Source organism: Elgaria multicarinata, chromosome 10 (assembly GCF_023053635.1).
Source record: "Elgaria multicarinata webbii isolate HBS135686 ecotype San Diego chromosome 10, rElgMul1.1.pri, whole genome shotgun sequence".
In the NCBI taxonomy this organism is placed as follows: Eukaryota; Metazoa; Chordata; class Lepidosauria; order Squamata; family Anguidae; genus Elgaria; species Elgaria multicarinata.
The window spans coordinates 25,601,012-25,620,431 of record NC_086180.1 but is presented as its reverse complement, the minus strand read 5'-3'; the positions used below and the strand labels follow the sequence as shown (position 1 = coordinate 25,620,431).

General features: G+C 44.4%; 1 protein-coding gene across 2 annotated transcripts; it reads left to right on the top strand.

The window, feature by feature from the left end:
* Positions 1-4,672: 4,672 nt before the first annotated feature.
* C10H4orf54 (chromosome 10 C4orf54 homolog) lies at positions 4,673-16,054 on the top strand. 2 transcript variants are annotated; one of them, XR_010025912.1, is made up of 2 exons: positions 4,673-4,804; positions 15,836-16,054. XR_010025912.1 is itself a non-coding variant. In XM_063135919.1 (2 exons), exon 1 carries the CDS (start codon positions 5,877-5,879, stop codon positions 10,893-10,895), a length of 5,019 nt encoding a protein of 1,672 aa, XP_062991989.1. In that variant the 5' UTR covers positions 5,856-5,876; the 3' UTR covers positions 10,896-10,940; positions 15,836-16,054. The 2 variants fall into 2 exon arrangements, 1 of the variants encoding a protein (XP_062991989.1); XM_063135919.1 differs by lacking the exon at positions 4,673-4,804 and adding an exon at positions 5,856-10,940.
* The last annotated feature ends 3,366 nt before the right edge of the window (positions 16,055-19,420 follow it).

The following is a 19,420-nucleotide window of genomic DNA, read 5'->3' as shown; positions in this document are numbered from 1 at the left end:
CTTGATGATAGTGAGCACCCAGGAGTCAGATGTTATGAACTCCCATTGATGGTACTTGGGTGCTAGACGGTCTGTAAAGGGTAGTAGGCCTGGTACGGAGAAGTCAAAGCCGCTGCCTCTTTGAGAAAACCGGCTGATGTCTGCTTTGCTGGTATCGACCTTGGTAAGGTCTCTTTCTCTGCATCTGTTGTTGTTGTTTTGGAGGCTGTTTGTCAAACTGAGGGCGCTGTTGGATCTGCTGGTACGGTTGTCTAGTCCAGCGCCTTTGCCTAAATTGTGGTTGGGGTTGTGAGAAACCCATCTTCTTGGCGGTTGTGCGAGCCTTATATATCGAATCTAAGGACTCGTCGGTCTTATTGTTGAATAGTCCCTCTCCGTCAAAAGGCAGACTTTCTATTCTAGTCTTCGTCTCATTTGTCAAGTTGGCTGACCTCAGCCAAGTATGACGTCGAAGGGCTATAGAACCCATCATCGATTTGGAGTGGGAGTCCGTTTGATGTTTTGCAGAATTAAGCTGCAGATGGGCTATTGCGGTTGCCTCGGTATGGAAAATCCTCGCCAACTCCCTTTTTATCTTCGGGCAGATGGTCAGAGAGAGAGTTTAATTTTTCTAGGATGAATATTTGGTACCTGGCCATAGTTGCCTCGTACGCAGAGGTTCTTATTCCTAAAGAAGACGAGGCATACACCTTCCTGCCGAGGTAGTCTAATTTTCTGCCTTCTCTGTCGGTAGGGGCTGAATGCACTTTCTGTGATCTTCCCTGGGCAGATTCCACGATTATCGAATTAGGTTTTGGATGTTGGAATAGAAACTCGGCATTTGCTTCCTTGACTTTATACATTGACTCCAATCTTTTAGATGTCGACTGAGCTGCACACGGATTTTTCCAGGAGATCTGTGCCGTCCTCCGTAGTGTAGGAGGGAAGGGAATCGCGATGGTCGAGCTAGATTCCGTTCGAGTCACATCGTAGATTGGGTCATCATCAATCTCAGTTGGTTGATCGATGTCGAGACCTAGGGACTTGGCCATTCGGAGTACCTGGTCAGAGAATTTCCCCACATCTTCTGAGGCAGAGACAGGTTCATTACTATTTACAATATCGTCAGGTGAAGGCATAGATGGGGTTACAGAAGCTATAGAGTCTGAATCAGACCTGTAGTCCTCATCAGGAGACTCTTGAACCGCCCGCACCGTCTGATGCACTGGCTGTTCATGTTGAGGTGAGGGCGCAACGACAGTTGCAGTTGGTATCGATCGGTGTTCAGTACGCTCAACCCTGCTGTCACGGCTGCGAGGTGTATAGGATCGAGGATCTGGAGGGATTTGCAAGACTCTTGAATTCGGAGGAGGCTGTGCAAAATGCTCATATCGTCTGCGCTCAGAAGAATAATAGTCCTGAGGACGATAATACTCCCAATCATAAGGGTAGTCCCGCTGATATTCAGAGTATTGAGATACTCGATCAAAGTCCGGGCCAGGAGATCGGTGTCGTCGATGTGGAACACGCCCAGTCGGCTCTTCCAACTCAGTCGTGCACGGTACCTGAGCCGATGGTATGGAAGCAACCGATATGGAATCTCGAATTTCACCCTCCGACATCGAACTCCTCGCAGTCGGTAAAGGTGCTGGTAACGGCAATTGCGTCGATACCGAGGTCGGCGCCGACCTGGTAGGCTCGGCGGGTATCGAAGATAGGGTATCGACCCTCGAGGTGGAGCATTTTTCTGCGTCCTTCCTCTTTTTCTTTAGCTGTTCCGCCGATTTAGGGGTCCGAGCCTTTTTTGAAATCTTCTTGGCTGCGGAAACCGCTAGGGATCGGCCTGGCGTTAGGGGTATGGCCCTGCTATCCGCCATCAACTCCTCACCAATAACAACTGATTGGACTTCTGGGCTAAGAGGTTTTTCCATTGCCCTCGAGGAGTGTTGGTCCTTACGCTTATGAGGCGAAGGTTCAGTCGCTCGCAGAGCTTTTTCCCACAGTATAGACCGCAGTCTATCTGATCTATTTTTCCGTGTTTGTTTGGTAAACGCCATACAATGGTGGCACTGTTGAACTTTATGCGCTTCGCCCAAACACAATACACACAGCGAATGGCCGTCTTTAGGTGGCAATTTAGCGCCACATTTCACGCACTTTCTGAAGGGGGCCCTTACGGCCATGCGCCTCAGGCGCCGAAAGCGATCAATGATCGCTGGAAAAAAGAGTAGGAAACAACAACAATATATACTTTTTTTTTTCTTTTTTTCTTTTTTTAGGTAAGACAAGAAAAAGCAGAAAAATGCAGAAAAGGAGTCAGAAGCGAGGCAAAAAAGGTAAGTATTACACAAGCTGGAGAGAACACGGTTTCTACGTCTGTGCACGATGGCGGACGACAAAAAACTGAGGGAAGGGCGGGAACCCCGTGGACATGCGCGATAGCGTGGGGGAGGGGTTCCCGCCCAAAAGCGTTTCCCTAAGCTATTGGAGATTCCGGTCTGGTCTCTGCGCAGGCGCAAAGCCCATATGTGTGATGCATAGAGACCACGATGAAGAACCGCACTACAAGCGGTTCCTGTTAGCACGGTGCCAGGGCGGCTTGAGTCCTGGCTGAGGCCGGGATCCCCTGTGCGTCATCTGGACGCACAGGGACGAGCATGGGCCTCGCACCGCGCTAACGCGTGGTCTAGCAACGACCTCAGTGTTGTCAACCTCGACCAGGTCTTCCAGCCAACTCTTCAAGGTTTTAACCAGAAGTCTGTCCAAACCATTCTACTGCAAGTATCTTAAACAGAAATCCCAGTTTAAATTTGAGACAACAAATTTAAAAAGAAAAATGCACCATGAATTCATGTCTTATGCACCAGAATAAGACATGAATCACACAACTTCTTCGCTTTTCAAGTTTACTACTATTTTTTCTCTCACACCAATGAAAAGCTAACTTGGCCAACGGACTCTTTTCAATTTATTTATTTATTTATTACATTTCTATATACCGCCCAATAGCCGAAGCTCTCTGGGCGGTTCACAAAAAGGCAAACCAATTGTATAATTGAGCACCAAATGAGAGAAAACTGATCTATATTAACCTAGGCCTCACCTTCATGAGCATGGGAGGAGTGTGCATTGTTGTATTCTCCACGGTATGCTGAAATCAGCTCCGCTCCATCATTGTTACATGGCAGAGCCAGCCATCACTAAAAGCTGGCTTTTCAGTGTGGGAAAAGACATACTTCCAGGTGGGGGCGTGCAGAGTAGAACCAACATCATCCAAGGAAAGGCTTGTTTCCTGCTCCTCTCCGGGTTCCCCCTCCCACTACAGTTCAATGAATGGGGAGTAACTAACCCACAATATTGGCTCCCATGAGAGCAATCCACCAGCACAAATAAGCCCCACTCCAAACAATATCACACCAGCGATTAACTCAGTCCCTTTCCAACTCTGGAACTTCGTAGCTCCGGAGCTAAAAACACACCAGAGAAGTGTATTAACAAAGTTGCAGAGTTAATTAACACAGGACATGCATAGACATCTCAATGGAGTGAATTCACTCTCAAAGGAGTAATGGGGGAAGGGCCAGGTCACAGGCATGCCCACAATTTAATGTATTAACTAAAAAAAAATTAAAAAACCTGAGTAAAAAGACTCTCTGATACTGTGGCTTTTCCAGGGGGAAGCAGCTGGTTGGGAGTGCGCTAGCCATGGTGTCATGTGTTGCAAAGGACCTCACAACTCACCCAAGCTGCAGGAAAACCCGTGAAGACAGTCCCCTACTTGAGGCTTAAGATCAGCTTCAGAAACCCTGACCTGTCTCCTCTGGAAATAGAGGATGCCATTCTATTTTGCTTCCCCTTTTCACCCCAATAAAGGCATATATTAAGTAATTGGGCCTGAGGGGCAGGAACGTTTTGCTGGGAGTGCTATGGCTGCTCTCCCTGGAGAGATCAGACTGGCTCCCTATTTAACTGCTTTCAGAAAGTGTATGAAAACTTTTTTCATTCAACAAGACATTTGTTCCCCCCCCTGCAGTATCAAGTTTTATGCTGTTTTACTGCTGCTTTAGTATTTATTTCTTTTAGTTTTAAAATTATTGTAATGTTTATTTTAATAGTTTTGTACAGCAGTTTGGGTACATTTCATGAAGAAAAACGGGATGAAAATGAATTGCATACATTTATGGAACAATTTTTGTTAATTTTAATAATGGCCAATATTGCCTTAACGAATTTATTTTGTAGTTCAAAACTTTGTGTACACATTTTGAACACGATTTTTCCAAGTATAGATCACTCAAATGACTTCCTATGCAAGTATGTTTGCATGCACCTAATTCTATTTCATCCAAAAAAATTGAGCAACTCACATATTTTAAATTGTTTTTATTTTCCTTCTAGTCTCTCCTCAATAACAGCTTTCCTTCTTAAATATTTGGAACTAGAAAGATGGGAACGAACATTTATTAGAGGGGTTGGGATTCTTGCTATGAGTGATGGCTGAACACATTTATTTTTGCTATGTACAAATGTGATAGTTTAAAATAGTACTTTATTCAATCGGCTGAAATGACACACAGTCTATGTATAGTTAATGGTTTTGACCTAGCAAGCTACACTCATCTTTAAAAAATGCTCCATAGTTTTCTTACTCTGACCAAGTGGCTACGAAAATCCAAACCAGTTTGACATTTTCCCAGGGCTTCTCTTCAACTTGCTTTCCCATCTGTTTATAAATCTGAAGATTCCTAAGAAACTATTTTCTTCTTGTGAGATACAAAGAGTTGCTTGCTATCCATGGATCAACTCTACGAGAGTCACAGAAAAGGTAAATGATTCGTTACCCAAGATTATCATTTGTCTCCTGTCCTGAAATGTGATTAGATCTTATTATAACAGGTGGCCACTATCCAGCATATAGTTAGACAAGCTTAAGTTCCTTTGCCTTTAATAGGAAATAAGTGCAATTAATTGTGGCTGACAAGGTTTGAGTAAAACTTTAACTCAGTTTGTAGGTTTGACGGCTTTACTCAAAGAATCTGTGCAGTTTAAAATTAGATATATTCATCTATTTCATGACATGTTAAGAGTTGTGCTAAGATATCCAGAAAGTGTCGGTTTCAAGAGTTTTTGAGAGACACAAATTTTTTGATATGGGGTTACATTTTAAAAAAAAATTGGGGGAAGCAGAGAATACTTTAAATGTGTTTGCATAAATTTTTAAACCAAACTAATAGTCCAAACGTCTAAGTAGAGCATGAACTGGAAAACTGATCTTAAAATGTTTACCATTAAAAATGCAAGTCATTTGATATATTCAGTGCCTTAGTAAGGCTTAGCTCAATGTTATGTTCTCGGCCATGCAAACATTATCTAGGTTATAGTGCTTCTTGCAGCAATATGTGCTTTCCATCCCACTGACCCTCCTATTACAGAGCCTTCCAACAATCTAAAATACTAATAGCTTTTTAAAAACAACTATATAATGAACAGGATTCCCCCTCCTTCAAAATTAGAAGTATAAGCATTTCCATATGCTTTCTCTTCATTTTGGGATGTCTGGGGAAGTTGAGCTGCAGATGCTGCTAATGCTGCTACTTCTGTTACCAATGGCATTCAGACTGACAGCTCTTCGTGCCAAACCAACAACTGTACTTCATAGCTCTGGAATAAGACACTGGCAGCAGCAGCAGCAGCTACCCCCCATCTCCGCAGAGACAACAGCAGCCACCCACCCTACTACTACCCCAGCACTCTCGGGCGTCTCTCCAGGGTCTACCACTAAACTACAGGGAGTGAAGTTGGAATCCACACCATTGGAGACACGTGCGTGTCTCCCAGCTTTGAGCCTTGGGTCCAAATCTCTTTGTTCCCTCCAGTCAGCTTGCAAAGTGATCGGCATGGAAGTGCTTACAAAATCGCCTGCTGAGCAGATCATTATTCAAAAAGGGAATGCTGGAGAAAGCTGCAGCCGAATGATGAAGCACCATTCTCAAGAGCCATCAACATCCTCCTCCAAGGAATCAAAATATGTGGAGATTTATGATTTCCCTGGAGGGAGGGGAGAGAGTCCCCAAACTGTAAAACTGACTTTGGCAGGGAATGGAAGTAAAGTGGCCTTTATCAGACCTAAAAATGGACCGTGCGAGATCAGTGAGGTTAACAGTTTGGCTAACAATATGCTGGCAGGCAGATCTGCAGATCGAGAATCCCAGGATTATAAATCTAAAATGGAAGGCACTCCTTCTCCCATGGGGATGAAAGCTGATGAGGTGGGGGGAAGCATCACTGGCACCAGCTCAGAAGGGTCTGAGAACACTTTGTCCCCTAGTATTTCCAACATTCAGCTTTACACAAATGGCTGCCCAGAATCATCATCATCTTCTTGTCCTTCACCGGTACAAGAGTCAGGCAGCTTTCCAAAAATGGATGACTTAGGAACAGGGGGGAAAACCTCCTCTTCTTCATTTGGATATGACAGCGATGAAGACGATGATGCAGACTGTAAAGAAATCTGTCTGAGTAACCAGAGAGGAGGGTGCAGGCGTGCTTCACAAGTGCTACAGTCGCAACACAGCTTCACCAGCGAAAACAACAGTAACAATAATGATGAAGCACATTATATTACAACCCATGAAATCCAACTCAGTGAAGTGGACCATGACATGGATTTTGACTACGGATTAGCCTCGCGGTGGGACTTTGAGGACAACAATGTGATCTATTCCTTTGTGGATTATGCTTCTTTTGGAAGTGAAGAGACTCTTGCAGACACACAGACAGAAGAGGATAATAGCTGTTATCTCAGCACGACCACTAGTGATCCCAATAATCAGACAGACAGTATCGATAATACCAGCAGTACAGAGATAGTCAGCATTAATTCTGAAAATGATACCCCTAGTACAGACAAATGCGCCAGCTCGGAAGAAAGTCAGTCCAAGAACCTCAACAGCATGAGTGAGAATTCTGCAGGCCAGATACTCCTATCAATCAAACCAACTTCCAGGGCTATAAATGAGCCTAGCAACCAGCACAAAAAGCAAAACATTATTTATGCTGCCAAGCATGAAGGCGACATGAGCCTCTGTGTCTCCACAGCTCATGAACGAAATTCAAGTTTAAAACAAGATGTGTTTCATGACTATGCAAAAAAATTTATTGCAGTTCCTGCACGCTTGCAAACAAGGTGTGGAGCCATAAGAGCAAGAGAATTGGGAGGATATTCAAGTGGTGCTTCTAGTGTGGTAAGTGAGTTGGATGATGCAGATAAAGAAGTAAGAAGCCTGACGGCAAGGGCATTCCGGAGCTTAGCTTATCCCTACTTTGATACCCTGAACTTGAGCTCCAGTGAGTCCTCCACGTCTCTTTCAGATCACACCCTAGGAATCAACCGGTGGTCAACTTACTTGGATTTAAAGTGTGGCAGCCTTGGACAGAAAGCAGAGCAGAATCTTTTCAAAAGCAGCACTGCACCAACTGGATGGAACAGAAGCACTGGAACAAAGACATCCAGTGACCAGTTCTACATTCACTCCAATAAGTCACAGACTAAAGCATTAGAGTTTGTTGTCAGCAAGCTTGATGGGGAAATAACGCATGTTGAAACACCAGCTTGCTTGGAAAAGCGGATTCAATCAGGTTCCCGGGTTGTTACTTTGTTGGAGACTTTGAATTTCAGCAGCAATATTAATGCGGGTGTCCCCAGACCTGCTAAACCTTCTGAAAATGCTGCTGTTGGATCAGGTTGCACAGATGAAGTTACAGAAACACTGCCAAAGGAGCTGGGCAATGAAGCTTGCAAACAATCTGGGTTGGCTACAGAAAGCATGGAAGGGACGCAGAAGAAATCAAAATTTGCATCTAGCCTCCTCAAAAATGTTATCTCAAAGAAAATGCAACTGGAACATGAGTTCAAAATGGAAAGGGGAGAGATCACAGACAACACATATTCTGGTATGTCCAATTCCTTATCTTCTAAAGAGGTAGATGGCACCTCCAAGGAGAAGTTAAGGGATGGGGGTTTGCAGAGACAGAATTCTAGATATTCAGAAGGCAGCTCTGACTACACTATTGTAACAGCAGATGATTTGGGAGAGTTTTTTGATAGCAAGTCACCTACTTCCAAGCCATCTACTCCCAGGGAGGGACATATTAGTCTGAATAGATCTCTTTCTGAAACTTTCTTAGAGGAGGCGTGCAAAATAAAAAAGAGTGCTTCTGAAACTCTCAAGGCAACTTTTCTCCGTAGCCAGAATAGTGCATTTAGAACATGGAAAGAAAAAGAAGCAGAGAAAAAGGAGGAAAAAGCTCCAGTGGGAAAACTGAAAATTTTATCCAAAGGTGACTGTAAGGCAGATTTGGGAGAAATCTCAGCCAGCAAATCAACTAAAATGTCACGTCTCTTTGTCCCAAATATTCAACAAACAACAAAAGAAAAGCAATCCAGCATGCAGGTGTCAAAATATTCTACAGCAACCAGCGCAGCAGCTCAGACTGCCATTGCCACCACAATGATAAAGCCCAAACCTCCTGAGATCAAGATCAGCTTGGGTAGTGTGCAACAGAACAAAGATCATCCTTTCAATATTGCTAAGCTCCTCACACCCAAGATAGCTGGAAGTGTCCCAAACTTTTTCAAGACAATTGAAGAGACCAGATGTCCCCAGCAGAAACCATGCAAAGGGGAGGCTGTGGATAAAGTGCCTCAATTTCTGGTACGTGATGTAAGAGACAGTAAACCTAAGGTCCAAGGGCCTATCCACCAGGTGAGAGATGTCCGGAAATTAATCAAAAGTAGCTACAGTCGTGAGTCAGGGGATAACAACAGTGACAGAGGCAGTGTGAATTCTGATCAGGGAACCTCTGAACAGAGACCCAAACAGCTGGTGACAGCAGGCATTCCCAGGCCCCTCTCTCCTATGGTGATAACTTGTCAGGCAGTAAGCAACAGCAAAGAGGACAAGAAGGCCAGCAAGACTTCTGAGATGTGGGCCAAAGCACATAATGGAGGTAAGATGCTGCCTTCCAACCAAGAGGGAACAATCCTGGTGCACAGGACCTCAGGCAGGCTGCCTGTGGCTACTATCGCTCCTAACAAAAGCGACCCTCACCAGCCTGCTGTGCTGAAGATAGTCTCCAAAACATCTGTGCCCTGGAGGCAGCAACCACAGCCACCACCACAACCGCAACCAACAGTGGAGAAAAGCAGCAAGGGAGGACCATTGGTGGTAACTGAAGAAGAGGAACCTCCACGGGAAGAGGTGAACAAGGCACCTTTTACAGTGAACCATCAGGCACTGCAGAAACTTACAGCAGCAGTCCGGAGCATGGAGGAACTCTACAGCTTCAATAAAAATGAGTGGAAGCGCAAGAGTGACCCTCTGCCCATCACCGACAGCCATGTCCTGTCCCTCATTGCCAGCGAGGAACGGACTATGGGAACCAGTGCCAGGGAAGAATCAATTGTAGGTGCAAAGGCTGAGGAACAGGAGACAGGTCAGACTGTGGGATTAGCAACATCCCCCAGCAGTACTGCCAACAGCAGGCCTGCCGCAGAACGCCAACCCCGCAGCAAGGCTGCCAACCCAACCAAGAGCACGGAGAAGGTCTCAGCCAAGGCGGCCGCTTTTGAGAGCTTAGCACTGGCTCGAGAGCAGCACCGTGGCCCAGGCTTCCATGGGGAGACGTCAGCGGTCACAACAGGGGCTGCAGAGAAGAGCAGAACCCCTGTGGGCCCCCGCGGCACCTTCACCTTCAACGCCCAAGCCCAGAAGGCCAAGCAGCAGCCTCAGGAGCCTTCTCCACCACCACCAAGAGGCCTCAAAGGCCAGGCTAGGCCTCGCTCCATCAAACTCTTCGGGCACAGGCAGGGGTGCCTTGCTGAGCACGACAAGGGTCCCAAGCCAGTAGCTCCCGACTGTGGGAACTACTTGGCCATCCCTCTCAAGGCATCTTCTGCTGAGCAGCCGGGGGCGGCGGCTGCCTCCGGAGACGGAGGGGGCCGCGAGGGCCTAGTCTCTGCAACCTCGGCTGCGGCCGCCCTGTACAGCACGGGCAGGAACCAGACGGTCTCCAACCCGGTTAAGGTGCAACAGCAGTCTGAGGAGAGGAGCAGCGGCCCCAACGCAACTGCCGCGCCGCAGCCGCAGCCGCCTCTTCTTCCTCTTCCTCCTGCTCCTCTTCCTCCTCAGGTGATGGCCGCTGCACCTCAGCTTGAAATGCCTCCCGCGCAAATCTTCCCTCAGGCTTTTTCCCTCGCGGCGGCGGCGGCCGCCTTAACAGGCGCCGCCCAGGCCGCGCCTCTGCTGTGCTTCTCGCCTCCCATGGCCGCGCCGGCCGCCGAGCCGGCCACGTTCCCGGTGCCTCAGACGCAACGCAAGGTGCTGTTGGACCTCAGCACGGGCCAGTGCTATGTGGTGGACACGCCTGTGCAGCCGCCGCCTCAGAAGCGGCGCCTCTTCGACCCCGAGACCGGGCAGTACGTGGAAGTGCCCTTGCCCGCCCAACCATCTGCCCCACCGCCGGCCGTGGCCCCCATGACCCTTCCCATGTCCTCCCTAGCGCTGGGCACGGCGGCCGGAACCTACGGCGCCCCGGCCGCAGCCTACATGTTCTACCCCGGCTTCTTGCCCGCCGTCTTGCCCGCCAGCGCCTTGCAGGGCCAGCTCGCCCAGCAGCCCGGCAGCGAGATCAGCGCCGCCGCCTCATCCAGCCCCGGGGCAGACAGCCCTTATTACATGCCCACGGGCAACACCCAGCAGCAGCAGCAACAACAGCAACAACAGCAACAAGCGGCTCCCGGCGGCGAGGGGAAAGCGCCGCTCATCAGCATCACTTCGCAGCCGCTGGGCCCCAGGATCATTGCGCCGCCCTCCTTCGACGGCACCACCATGCGTTTCGTCGTGGAGCATCGGTGATGGAGAGGCAGCCGAGGGCTGCTGCTGCTGGTGCTGCTGCGACGGGTAAGTCGGGCTCCTGGCAGCATGCCGTGTTTGTGATCACACAGAGCTCCTCTGCTACTACTGGACATCAGGCTGGTGGCTCTGATGTCAGTAGGGTTGTAAATCCACTCTGGGGCCATAGCTAGACCTAAGGTTTATCCCTGGATCGTCCAGGGGTCAAACCTGTTCATCTAGGTGACACACAGGAGATCCAGTGCTGAGGCAGGGGCGAACCCTGGATGATCCCTGGATAAACCTTAGGTCTAGCTGTGGCCTGGGTCTCAGAAAAAGTCAGAACTCCAAAGGAGCTGTCCAAGGTGCTGAACCCGTTCTGGGGATTGGGTTCAGAACCTTGTATAGCTCTGTTAGAGTTCTAGCTGGTTCTGATTGAAACGTAGAACGGATTCACAGCCCCATAGCCCCCATTGGCATCGGAGTCACCAGCCACTTCTTCACACGGTGTTGTCCTACAAAGATAGGTGGGTGCCAAACCAAACGTGTATTCAGCAGCTAAGGTTATTATTATTATTATTATTTATTTATATAGCACCATCAATGTACATGGTGCTGTACAGAGTAAGACAGAGTAAGGTGCTTTGTTTTGTTTTATTATTACTCTAGAGAAGGCTCAGGAACCCTGATCCAGATCAGGCTTATAGGGTAGTGGTTTTTTTAAGAGCTGAATCGGGGACCCTGCACCTACTCTAAAGTAAGCATGAAAAGAAGACATAACTGCTAGACACACATGTAAAGTAATATCTGTTTTTGCCTTGGGGGCATGTATGCATTGCCACTTTGTGAAGACCATCCTTTTGGGCTTCTCAGAGACATTAGACCTGTGGAAATTCATGAATAGGATTGTCCTGAATGCATACCTGATTATTTCAAGGGATACATTTTTGGGAAGCAGTAGTCAATTGGGGGGGGGGGGAATTGGGGGGTCATCATTCACACATGATGGTGTACATGTAATGAATTTACAAATATGTTTCCTATATGAAAGGTAATTGTTGCATAAGTGAAACAGTCCTGTGGTTAAGGTGATTGAGGCATTGCTTCAATGTGTTATTGATCAGCTGCCCATTTTCAATAATGGTTTATTGAATCTCAAAGCTGTGTGTGTGTGCGAGCGCTAGTGAGCAAATGTTTCTGAAAGGAAGAGGGTATACAACAAGTATTGGGGGGCATGCAATTAGCATTTTTGGTCCCATTCTGTGGTCTCTCTGTGATTGCAAGACAGGATGATCTGTGGAGGAGGCCACGTGTGTCAATGTGTGTGACTGTTTGGGAATATTCTGACCTATCACAGAAGTGGTAAGATTGCAGATCACCACCTGGCTTCCACTACACACTTCAAAGAAATACCAACAGCCACTGAGCTGCCATTTCATCACTCATCTGTGACATATGAGAATGTTCATACTAACACTAGAGTTGCCAACTTTTTTTCTGATAGTCCTTTAACAGCTGCTCAACAAGCAGACATTCCACAGGTGGAGTTTTTCCCATTATGTAGATATATTAAAGGTACAGATATCTTGTCTGGAAAAAACCAGCAATCATAACCATTCAGGGAGCAATTACCATGTCAAGTCATTTAAAAAAAAATGCATTGTTTTTAAAAATCTGGGGTGGGGCAGAGATTCAGCAAAAGGGTTAACTCTCCCATGGTCCTGAGCTGGATTGGGGTCAGCAATATCTGCTTTTTGTAAAGAAAGAAGCATGGCCGGTCCCAAGCACAGTATGAAAAAATGCAATTAAAGTAATGTTTAGTTTGACCCTCAGTCTACCTGTGTGTCTTGGACGAGATTCAGTATCAGCAAAGGATTCTCCTGAACTTTTATTTTCTGGGGTGCTTGTCCCATATATATGCAGTGCAGTGCAGACTCACTCAATCTTTCTTAAAGAGGAATCTGTATTGAGGGATAAGCCTGAAAGTAATAAATCCTTCATCTTAATGGAAGGGATACTCTATACTGGTGTTTACACAAATAGGCTTGTCAAATGTCTCTGTATACTAGCACTGCACGCAAGCATGCTCTTCAAAGGGTGCAACCAGATGAAACAGCAGGAGATCCATGATTGGATCTCCCACTTTTTTTTAAAGTTAAAAACAGCTGTGGGGGACACACACACACACCCCAGAACAGGGTTAAAACACTTAGGGGTGAAATTAAACTCCCCCCTCTACAGCTTTATTCCAGATATAAGAGCCTTGTCCACCTTTTCATATGGTCACCCTTATATAAATCACCCACTCAAAACTTTGCTCAGGGATGTGGGGAAGCATCCACTTTGTAGGATAGGCGGGAGGGTTCATTTAGGGAAACAACATGGGAGAAAGGATTTAACTACCTTTCTCCTGGTGTTGTGGTTCCAATCCAATTTTGGGGTTCCAATGGATGCTTTTAATTTTTTATTATTATTTTTAGAAATGGAGGAGGTCCACTAGGTTGGCCCTAACTTTGCGTGCTCAGTGTGACGTAGTAATCTCCAATACAGTATTAAAAAGACTATTTTTATTTAATACATGTTTTTATTTTTTTAAAGTTGCTTGAATATCTGGTTCATTTCCCTGACCATAATATTTATTTATTTATTTTATTGCATTTTTATACTGCTCAATAGCCGAAGCTCTCTGGGCGGTTTACGAAAATTAAAACCAAACCATTCAAAATATAAAACAAACAGCATAAAAGCATAATATAAAATACAATATAAAAACACAGCCAGGTTAATATGTTTTATTGCAAGCATTGCTACAGGCAAACACATAGGCCTGGTGTTTATTTTTAAAATTAGAAGCATCTGATTTACACACACACACACACACCAGACACACAGCTTTTCATCCAAAATATACCGAAAATATATATTTTAGAGCCCTGCAAGAAGAAAGATTGTGGGAGGGGGAGAATTTGGAGTGAAGAAACCATTTCGCTGTTTCAACCCCCACTCCCTGCGGGAGTTCCTCCTACAGGATTCACTAAGTATTTTGGATTTGCAGAGATGCAGGGTGTATGGAAAAGAATAAGCATCTTGTCTACAGTAAGTTGCATCTGTAGTCTACAGCCAGCAGCAGCTATTCCATCCGCTACTTCTCAGCTGTAAATAACCTTCCCAAAATATTTTCTTTTAAAAATATGAGATTGTGACTCAGTTATACTTATTCACATAAAATGTGTAGTTAGACAGTAAATGTTACAATAAACAGTAAATGTTACTATAAACTGAAATTGAAAAATATTGACAATTAAATTTGCACTTTGATATAAGTCTTGTGGTTCCAGTGGAACTTTCACATAATTCAAACCTATTGAAAAATCAGCTTTGGTTGTAAATCTAGTTTTCAAGAATGAAGGATTTAATATAGATTAAGAATATGATGGATTCAGAGAATAACATCCATTGATCTAACGATGTTGATAGGATGGTTGTCTATCAGGCTGTAGAGAGCTCTTCCTTAAACAGGAAGATCTTGGCTTTCATGTGGATAGTTTTTGCTGGATCCAAGCATGAGAAGAAGAGAGAGCAAACTAGAAACACTAGCTGGATTTAGATGTAATGCAAAGCCATGGTTTCTACTAACAAGAACCGATGGCTGTCTGGATAGATGTAAAGCAGACAAACAAGGGTTTTCAGCTGCTTTTCTGGTTTCACTTTCCATCAGCTCAGTATTCAGCATCATGTTTATTCCCATTTCCACAGCCCCTTGAGGCATAGCAGTGGCCCTAACTATGGTTTGTCAGTGGTCTGTGAATTCAGATGTAATGACAAACCACAGGGCAGTATCCAATGCTTCCCTTATGATGGTGGGTGGGATCCACTGTTAGCACAATGGGAAGCTAGTGCTTCCTAGAGCAAGCCTGGAAATTAGCTGAAACACTCATGTCCTGAACGGAACAGATCAGCAGAGCTAGCAAAAGGGAGATCCGCTATGTTTCACTCCAGAAACTAGTGTTTCAGCACGTTTCCAGGATTGCCCTAGGAAGCTCTTGTGTCCTGTTGCACTAGTGATGGGCCCCACTGGTGCAACACAAAGAGTGGAGGCACAGGAGCAGCATTGGATACTGCACAATGTTAGCACAAATGGGATTTTCAGGTCCTGCTCTATCAGCCCAAAACAAACCACAGTTTGTGGGCAGTTTCTTCAGACGTTGCTGTGTTTGCACATATACCATGATTTAGCATTACATCAGTGAGCTTGTGCACACACAAACATCCCACTTTCCTCCTCCCATGCGGCCAGGAGAAGGACGGAACCAGGATTCAGTTACAGTTTCCACAATTTCTATGTACAAACCAGGAATTGTAGTTTAAAACAAACTCTAGTTTGTTACACAAATCAGCAATGCAATCTGGCATTCATAGCAATTGATCATGTCCTCCTCCCAGCTGCAAGGAGGGAGGAGTGTGGAGGAGGGAATGTGCAAGCTTAACATTTTTACTCAGATTCACAGAGGCTTGTCCAGATAGCACTTAAACCTGGGTTAGTGGTACATGCGAACCAGGCCATTAAGCTATGGTTTCATGTTACATCTCAACCCAGGCAGTGTTACTTTCAGTAAGATCAACTTCTTGTTGGTAAGTAGGTTGAACTGTTTCTCTGGAAGATCTTTCTATAGCAAATTCAGAGCTGTATACTAAAGCCTGTTTTAGACAAATAGTGGCCTAATTACACAGGATGCACCCCAAAGCGTTCCCCAGGCTCTAGGAAGGCACTTCTGCTGACCCAGTAGATTTTTAAAAAATGTATTTTTCTTTGAACCGCTGCACCCCCTACACACAAAAATTGGGCAACGTTGTGTTATAAATGTGATTACTCATTGGGCTTTTATTCTAAGATGCTTTCTAAGAATTTTTATGGAACAAATCAAGAATTTATTCTGTATGTGTGTGTGTGCTTTCTCTTACAGGCACAAAGAACAAGAAGTTCTCCCCCTTAATCTGAAAACAACTTGGTAATGCTAGCGTAAGGTGCTGCTGCTTCTTTCTTGTGAATTTCTCATGCATTGCTATGTACAAAACAAAAGTTATTGTTTTTCATGTTTCCATGCCCCTTGCATTTTAAATATGCATAAGTTTAATTTTGCAAATGTGGACAGATGACATATGGTATTTTCTGTAAAGGGTTTATTTGTTTTTATATGTAGAAGCCAGATAACCTTTATACTGCGTAACACATATGGATAAGTATATATTACATGTAAATGCATCTAAACAAGCACCAAGAGCTGTTTTTGTTTTTAATAAAAACAGCTTTGAGTGGAGAAGTAACAGGTGCGGAAAACAAGCAAGTACTTAACCCTTTCCCTGACCTACCCAGGCAAACACACATCTAGAACCCCTTGGGCTGAAACACTTGGCAGCTAAAGGGTTTAGTACCTCTTTTTATCCCCATCCCACCCTTCTCCCCACTGCTTTTTTTTAATGATGGTAAAGACTTTGTTATGCACATTGGTGTGTAAGGTGTAGTTTGCCCTTAAGGTTAACTTGATACATTATAGGTAGTACTCCAATGTCTAGGGGGAAATCATATATGTAAAAGTGGCATGAAGTTGTTTCGAATTTAGTTCAACCTCTTCAAAAGTATTCAGAATTCGCAAGTAATAGCCAATGCATGCAAGTTACACTTGAAGAAACTGTTGTCCATTGAAGTCAGTTGTAATCTTGGGATAATCTGCAGTAGGAACTGAATTAGGATCTGGTTTACATCATAGGTATGTACTTTGATGGGCTTAGTTCAAAGTGACTAGGTTGCAGTCTAGCTAAAGTTAGTCATTCCAAGTCCTGTAGAAAACATACTAGTTGTGCACCTAACTTGTTCCATTGAATTCCATGTGAAGCCAGATCCTACGCATGTTTACTTGGATGTAAATCCCATTAAGGTCAATGTGGTTTACTGCCAAATTCACGTGCATAGGATTGAAGCCTTAGTTATGACTAACTTTAGCTGGACTGGAGCCATAGAAGCCCTTTAGATTAAAGGGAAATCGTGTTTGTTTACTGTCACTTTGCTTCCTGCTTCTCTTCCACATTTGAAATGAGCTCAATTATACTGGAGGAGAGCAGTGATCACATGGTCTGTAATTAAAACTTCCGAGCTCATATAGATGAATGGGACAGTGCCCCCTAGAGGGTGTTTTGTAGCGCAACTTCGACTGCACACGGCAGGAAATCCCAATATATTTCAGAAGAATCGGGTTTTCCAAGGTTTATTTTTTAGCGGAATAACTGGGAAAATGAGCAGGAGATGCGCAGGAGGTTCATACTGTCATCAAAATGATCCATGAACTTCCCTGAGCAGCCAGTCACGAGCATGCTATAAATTGCTCATTTAAAGAAGCCCATAATCTTTAGATCAGGTGTAGGCATCATGTGCGGCCTGTGGGCCAACTATGTTCGCACCACTGCCCACTGTCCCCAAACGTTGTTTTTTTAAAATGCATTCTGAATACTATAAAGCACTTGTTTGCAAGCTAGATTTGGCTCTTTTAGGGGTCCGTAGCTGCTACTGCTGCCATTTTTTGCTGTTAAAAAATAATAATCTGGGTGTTGAAAATGCTCCCTGAATCTTCCAAAGATGCCCACCCCTGCTTTAGATTATGTTTAATGTATTTTCCCCAAAACCTGATTGTAGAATTAACTGGAAATATGTTTTGGTTGCTTTATTATTTTAAATTTTTTGCTTCGTATTATCTTGTAACATCACAAGGAGCTTTGACTTCCACAGTTTTTACAGATTAGAAAACTAGAAAAGGAATATAATTACCTTTTTACTGACAGAGCTTGGTGCCTTTAACAGTTGTGCAACAGGCAGAAATTCAAGTTGTGAATCAGTCCTTATCATTTATCTTTATGTAGGAAAAGTTGATATCCGAGTATTGTGCAGCTGACCCAAAGGTATTAAACCTCTTTTGTTATTATTATTTTTGTAGTTTCAAAAGAGAGGATAACATTTATTTTCTTTTTTCTCAGCGGCCCTATTCTGAAGACACCTTAAACCACGGCTTTAACCACTGTGAATAAGGCAAAAAGCCTTAAGGTGTCTTCTGAACAGGGTCTAAGAGTTTTACTATAAGTTGTTTGGGGTATCTTTCCTTTTTCTTTTTTCTTTTTGCAAGTGTATGCATTTCAGAGATTGTTTTAGGAAATACATTGTGAATTTTAACATAGCCAGCTATTTCTTGTCAGTGTCCTAAGCCAGTAACATGTATATTTGGCAGCAAGCTAAAGCTTAAAGATTTACCTCGAAGCTCTCTCAGGGGAGAAGAATGAACACTTTAGTGAAATTTTGAAACGGAGAGGTGTTGTAGGAGGTTTACTTGGTGCAGGTGTTGCAATCTTAACTACACTTAGGACACATCCATACAGGAGGATCCTGAGCTCCCAGTGTAGTACTTAACTGCAAAATCAGCAGGGCAAAAAGCAATACCCCAAGGAAGACACTTGTGTGGGTGTTCTCGTGTCCTTTTCCCATGTAGGCTGTGTCACTGATGCTGACCTTAAGATCCTCCCCAGCCTGCCATGTGAACTGATTATAAGTGTCATGTGGCTCACAAAGATAGAATATGCTCTGTCAAATATGCCATCCCCCAAACGTACAGGGATATTTTTTGTTCACCATATGTTGCACTGAAACCAGTACAGTTTAATTCCAGGCCAATGAGAGTTGAGGTGCCACTTTCCCTTATAAGGTGAGCCATTTGCCTGTTCGGATTTTAGTAGAGTTGCTACTGGGGGTTTTTTGGATTTTCCTCCTCAGGCAAAACATCTGAGGAATTTCATGGAAAGCTAAAAAGAGTTTCCATAGTGCCCTTAGGATGATTCCGCGTTTCCATAAGCTAACACAATATTTTGCATAAAATGAATTTGAAGAAATTCTGAGGAATTTCAAGGGTAGCCAAAAAGAGGTTCAACATTTCTTGTAAATTTTCTCAGGGGAGATTTCACGCATCCATAGATTTTAGTGAAGGTCATTGCCTTCATGTGTTAACAGCTCATTATTATTTAGTTTAGGTATATTTCATTTGTTGTATTTGTAGTGAAACATACATTGTGCTGCTATAAGGAAGGTATAATAGAAACTGAAAGTGGAAACACACGTAGCCTATGTGAGGTAAAGATGCTTAAAAGCTGTACATATAGTTCAGTTTCAAAATATTGATGTGTACCATGTTAAAATGCCAGACCGTAAGGGAAGCAGATCTTTTATTTAATAAATCATAAGGAAAAGTAGGTTTGTTGTATCAATCTTCATAAATGCATGGCCAAGGCATTTCAAAGCAAAGGAGGTGTGATCTATAACTGTGCCACACTGATACAATAGCCAATCTCCAACAATGTACAAACATACTTCCATATTTCACTGGTTTCTGGTGTTTCCTATAATTGATGGGAGTAGTTGCAACAGATCCCAGCCAACAGTGGGTCACCACAGGCATGCAGCTTCTAGCTTAAAGTGTTTGCAAATGCTCCTGCCAATCACAGCAACTTTAGAG

Coding starts and splice junctions, on each gene's coding strand:
- C10H4orf54 (XM_063135919.1), top strand. CDS start 5,877: ATGGAAGTGCTTACAAAATCGCCTGCTGAGCAGATCATTATTCAAAAA.